The sequence below is a fragment of the Aptenodytes forsteri genome, unplaced genomic scaffold (assembly GCF_000699145.1).
Source record: "Aptenodytes forsteri isolate BGI_AS27 unplaced genomic scaffold, ASM69914v1 Scaffold284, whole genome shotgun sequence".
NCBI classification, from domain to species: domain Eukaryota; kingdom Metazoa; phylum Chordata; class Aves; order Sphenisciformes; family Spheniscidae; genus Aptenodytes; species Aptenodytes forsteri.
The window spans coordinates 3,919,314-3,924,326 of NW_008794445.1; the positions used below are offsets into that span (position 1 = coordinate 3,919,314).

At 59.5% G+C, this 5,013-nt stretch overlaps 1 protein-coding gene across 1 annotated transcript in view; it reads right to left on the reverse strand.

The window, feature by feature from the left end:
* Positions 1–16: 16 nt before the first annotated feature.
* The window catches only part of NAGA (alpha-N-acetylgalactosaminidase), a 6,215-nt gene continuing 1,218 nt past the window's right edge, over positions 17–5,013 (reverse strand). The window contains exons 2-8 of the mRNA XM_009290033.2: positions 4,237–4,411; positions 3,948–4,125; positions 3,588–3,682; positions 2,757–2,918; positions 2,084–2,281; positions 1,723–1,866; positions 17–1,460 (exon numbers count right to left, since the gene is read on the reverse strand). Coding sequence (XP_009288308.1) covers positions 1,278–1,460; positions 1,723–1,866; positions 2,084–2,281; positions 2,757–2,918; positions 3,588–3,682; positions 3,948–4,125; positions 4,237–4,392 — 1,116 coding nt within the window. The 5' untranslated portion in view covers positions 4,393–4,411 and the 3' untranslated portion in view covers positions 17–1,277. The remainder of the gene's footprint in view (positions 1,461–1,722; positions 1,867–2,083; positions 2,282–2,756; positions 2,919–3,587; positions 3,683–3,947; positions 4,126–4,236; positions 4,412–5,013) is intronic.

Below are 5,013 nucleotides of genomic sequence, written 5' to 3' on the forward strand. Positions count from 1 at the left end.
TTTTTTTTGTGGGGGGGGGGGGAGGGGCTAATCTAAAATGTGGCATTTCTCTGGTCTGAGGATTAATCTTGTCGGTCTCCCTGGGCTACAGTCTTTAGAGGTGATCTTCACAAATGCTGCACCGTCTCTGGGACAGTCAGGGTGGGCCACGTCCCACCTAAAACTCCTCCATAGGATGTGTACTGTGTAAAGGTGAATCAGTTGAGGGCTCTAGAGTCTGTCCTGCTGCTCACTTCCAGTTTATTAGTGTAGGCTCCTCCTCAGGATGGGGCTGTGCGTGTAGCTGCCCTTGGGAGAAGGAGGAGTCCCTCCCTGAGAAATCCCGAGTGTTCAGCCCACTGGAGGAAGGCCTGAGCCCCCTTTTAGCAGGAATCTCCTGCTAGAGCAAGAACAGGATGCAGCTTGCAGCTCGGAGGCACCTGTGATCATCTCCCAACTCAAAAGACTTCAAATGAGCATCAGCGTCTTCCCGACACCACTCGTGCACAACACGCTGCGGCTCTGCAGTGTTTGGTGCCGTACCACAGCAAGGCTGCTGGAGCTGTGCATGGCCAACTCAGGTTTTTGCTCTGCTCTGCTGTAAACTGATACCAGAGGGGCTTTAATCCAATGCTAGCGTGCATGCTAGGCTGTAGTAGCGCTGGCCTCCGTGATCCTGGCAGCAGGATCAGGCCTGCAAGCAAAGCCTCTCTGCACAGGACCATCATGCCTCCAGGAGCTCTTGGTCCTGGGGAGGGTACATGGGAAGGGCGCAGCCCTATTGACAGCCCCTTATTCTAAGCCAAGCTGATTATAGCAGGGGAAAGAAGGTGGCCAGGTCTGATCCTTGAAGCTAATGCCATCACACATGGGGGGGAGGGGGGGGTCATCGCCCTAGAAGATTCTAAAGCATCCAAGGCCTTTCTACAGGCATAGTTCAAACAGCCCCTGCAGTGGTTGGTGATGCTCAATTCAGAGCGGTAAAGTGCTCAGGTGTCAGAGCTGACAAACTCCAAGAGTGGCTGGACTCTGCGTGTATGGCATCTTCCACAGGAGGATCTCAAAGGGCTTTGCAATCACCAAGGAATCATGCTCTGCACACCCTTAGGAGGTGGGTAAGAAGAATTCCTGCTTTACACAGACCGAGTAGACATCATCAAGGTGGTACCGGAGGAATGACCTGACGGTCACTCCCCAGCACTGCTGGGCACACCAGCGAAAGGCAGTGAAGAGCCACATGCCCCAGGGTCTTGCGGCTCACCCTGGCGCTGACCCACACCCCAATCCGCTGAGCCTCGTCACAGGAGGACCGGGTGGAAACCCTCGCCGGGGGCTTGCTGTCTGACAACGTGCCAGGGCTGCACCGGGAGCGCCGTGGGATAGAGATACCACATCACCACCCCTGAGGGGTCAATAACAACCGAGAAGCTGTCTCCCGTCTTTAAGCCGCTGATGATCTTCCCGCTGTACACATCTTGTACCTGGAAAAGAGAGATGGGGCTACCAGGATTTCCACAAACCTTTCATCTTGAGGTCCAGCCATGGTCACTGACATGGCATGGGGGGACGGGGCACAGCAGTGGGCAACAGAAGGGTGACCCAACAGGCAGCTGCCCCTTCGTCCTGGAGGCAGGGAGTCCTTCCCCCCCAAAAATGCACAGGGTGTCAACAGGGGAAGATGGAAAGAGCAGGATCCAGGTGCCGTGGGGCTGCCCCGCCATGCAGCATGCCAGTGGGGCTCACCTCATACACGGCATCCTCAGGGAAGTGGAGCTTGGCCAGGCTGGTGGTGTAGACGAAGGGCATATCCGTCCTCCGGCTGAAAAAGACGAGGGCGCTGGCGGCCTGGGATAGCGGGCGCAGGAACACCTCGATGTGGGATTTCTCCTAGGGGTGGGGATGGGTAGATGAGGCAGAGCTGCCGCGACCAGCGCTGGCCCATAACTTCTGACCTTGCCCTGCAGGGCTGCTATGCCAGTAGGTCCCCAGCTCCCATACCTCTCCTGCTCATGTTTCTCTGCATCGCCTCCCTCTCCCTCCTTATTGTGACCCCCTGTGTGCTGCTCCTGTCTGCTCTCCCAAACACATCCGCCTCCCCCCTAACCTTGACAATCCTGCGCCCCTGGATTCCCAGGGGGTCCTGGTTGATCTGGATCATCAGGCGGTTCTGCAGGATCTCCTTGGCGCTCGCGGAGATGGTGCGGAGATCTGTGGACATGAGGAGCGGAGCTGCCATCACTGTCCACAAGGCCATTTGGGAGCGGGACTGCTCATCGCTAAGGCCAAAGTTTCCAATGATGAGCTGGAGGGGAGAGGGGGAAAAGACAGGAGAGGCAGAAAAGGGTTAGAAACTGGTCTGCTTGCCACACTTGGTGATGCTGCAGCTTGCTGGGGGGAAGCACGCATGGGAAACCTCACACACTTTTCCTTCCCCTCGAGCAGCCTACCACTGCCAGGACATCCCACCCCTGCTAGGTGCTGAGCCGTCAGCACACATTCAAACGCACTAGCACCCTTCGCTTCACAACTATCCCCCCTCAGCCTGTGCAGGGAAGGACAGGGACACCTGGACAACAGGACAGGTATACTCGAGCGGTGAAGGGTTCATTGCAACCACAGGCTTTTCCCACAGCTTAGCCAAGGGCAACACGAGCTTTGCCTCTCTGCAGCAAGAGGGCTCCTGCTCCCGGCGCTCTTCCTTCTCCCTGCCCCTAGAAGGGGATCCCTGGAGAATCCCTGTCCCAGCCAGGGTCAGTGCACCCACCACCCAGCCGCACCATGTCCGGGTCATTCCAGTGACCGGGGCCAGCCGCTGGCTGCAGCACGTCCTGGTTTGCAGAGAACCAGTCCAGGATGGAAAGCACGCTGTCCCAGGAGTCCTGGATGTCGTCATAGTTACGCCACAGGTTGCAGACCTCTGCCAGGACGGTGTAGTTCACCTGGAGAGGAGCACAGGGTCAGGCAGGAGGGAGAAAGGACGGGGTCTGCAAGCTGGGGGAGAAGGGGCAGCCAGATTTGTTGAGAGCTGCAGCATCCAGAAGATGTTTGGTGTTTGCAAAGCACAGGGATGTGTAGAAGGGCAACATCACATAATGAAGGAGGACAGAGTCCTATCCCAGTAGGACTGGGCACATCCCAGTATGACAGGATGTCTAGCAAAACAACCACAGAGGCCATGAGGAAATATGATCAGCTGCAAGAATAAGGGCAGCTCAGGATTCACTCAGAAGGTGAAAGAGGAAATAAATACAATCAATTCTCAAGAAACATTACTAGGAGGAACATCCTGTTTCAAGCACTTAAACCAGACAGGACCCATCTCAGAAGAACAGACTGCCAGGATCAACCCCACACCAGCTGAGTGGGGTGGAGAGGGCACGCCCCAGGGCCTTCTTCCCCCAAACTCCCATCACCTAGCCATGTTGGGAATCCCAGGTGTCCCCAGATGCCTGGCAGGGAGGCCACATCCTCCCCAGGGACCTGCAGCCCCATCCTACCAGGGGTGGAGCGATAAGCGGGGTGTAGCACCCAGCTCCTGCAGCTCCAACAAGAGCTCCCGGAGGGCAGAGGGGACACAGGAAACAGCCACTGGATGGGACAACCCTCACCTTGGGGGGAAGCCCCCCCTGATACGCTGGCCAACTGCAGGAGTAGACGATGGGGCGGCCTGTGGCGTTCAAGGCCCTCGCCATTTCTGGGTAGCCTTAGGGAGAGGAGAAGACAACTGGTGAAGGAGACGGCTGGCAGCAGCCTGTGTCCACAGCCTGCCCAGTCAGGTGGACCTCAGGCCAGCCTGGCCTCCTGCCTTACACCAGCTCTAGGGCACCCAAACTCCTTCCTCTTTGCCCAAGAGCTGCAACAGGAGACACGAGGGAAGAACCAAAGCTGGCCAAGCGTTTCTGCGGACGGCCAGCCACCCTGACCGAAGCAGCAAGGGGAGAAATGCCAACCAGATGGGGAGCCTTTACCCTCCGCCTGCTCCTCTCCCGACGAGTAGCACCCATCCAGCTTCAGCATGTCCACACCCCACTCTGCAAAGGTCTGGGCATCCTGCTCCACACGGTCCAGCGTGGTGCCTGGGTAGCCCCCGCAGGTGAGGGTGCCCAGGTCACCATAAATGCCCAGCTTCAGGCCCCGGGCATGGACCTGCAAGGAGAGGAGAGCTGCAAGGAAGGGATGAGGGGGTCCAAGGTGCCTCCCGGGAACCGGGCAGCATGGGGACACGGAGACCCCCCACCATCCCCAGTGGGCACTCACATAGTCAGCCAGGGCCTTAATCCCCCTGGGAAACCTCTCAGGGTCGGGAACCAGCCGTCCCGCTGCGTCCCGCTGCTTGGCAGACCAGCAGTCGTCGATGTTGATGTACTCATAGCCCAGGTCCCTCCAGCCGTCCTCCGCCAGGCGGTCTGCCATCTCAAAGAAGAGCGTCTCGCTGCGGGTCGGGGGGACGGGGACATGGCAGGATGAGCCTCTGTGACCTCTGTGCCCCACCGGCTGCAGGCAGCCAGCGGGACTTCAGAGCTAAGTGGGGGCTCTGGAGGGTCGGTCACCACAGGGCTGGCCTGGGACACATGGGAGGGTCTCCAGGGCTCCCGTTTAAACCCCATCCATGTCCCATTCATTGATCTCACTGAGGGAAAGCACTTCCCCACACCCCACAAAGCCCAGCCACATCCCTCAGCACCAGGGGCTCTCCAGCCCCAGCACCAGGGCGCCTGAGCCCCCCGCCTCCCACACACCATGGCTTCCCGAGATCCCACTGCTGCAGGGCTCACCCCAGGGACACAGACGGTGCCAGAGCCATCCCGGGCCTGGTGCCCGACCCGACCCGTTCATCCGCCCTCGCCGGCCCTGGCATTTGGTCCACCCTCCCGCCCGGGGCAAACCCCAGACACCAGCCCGGCCTTTCCGAGCTGGTTCCCTCGGGCAGGGGGCACACAGGACAGGCCCTCCTTGCAGCGAGGGGGGGATGCCGAGGCCCTGCTTGGCAGGGAGCCCCGGGCGGGGGGGGGGGCTCCCCCCGCCGCTCCCCCC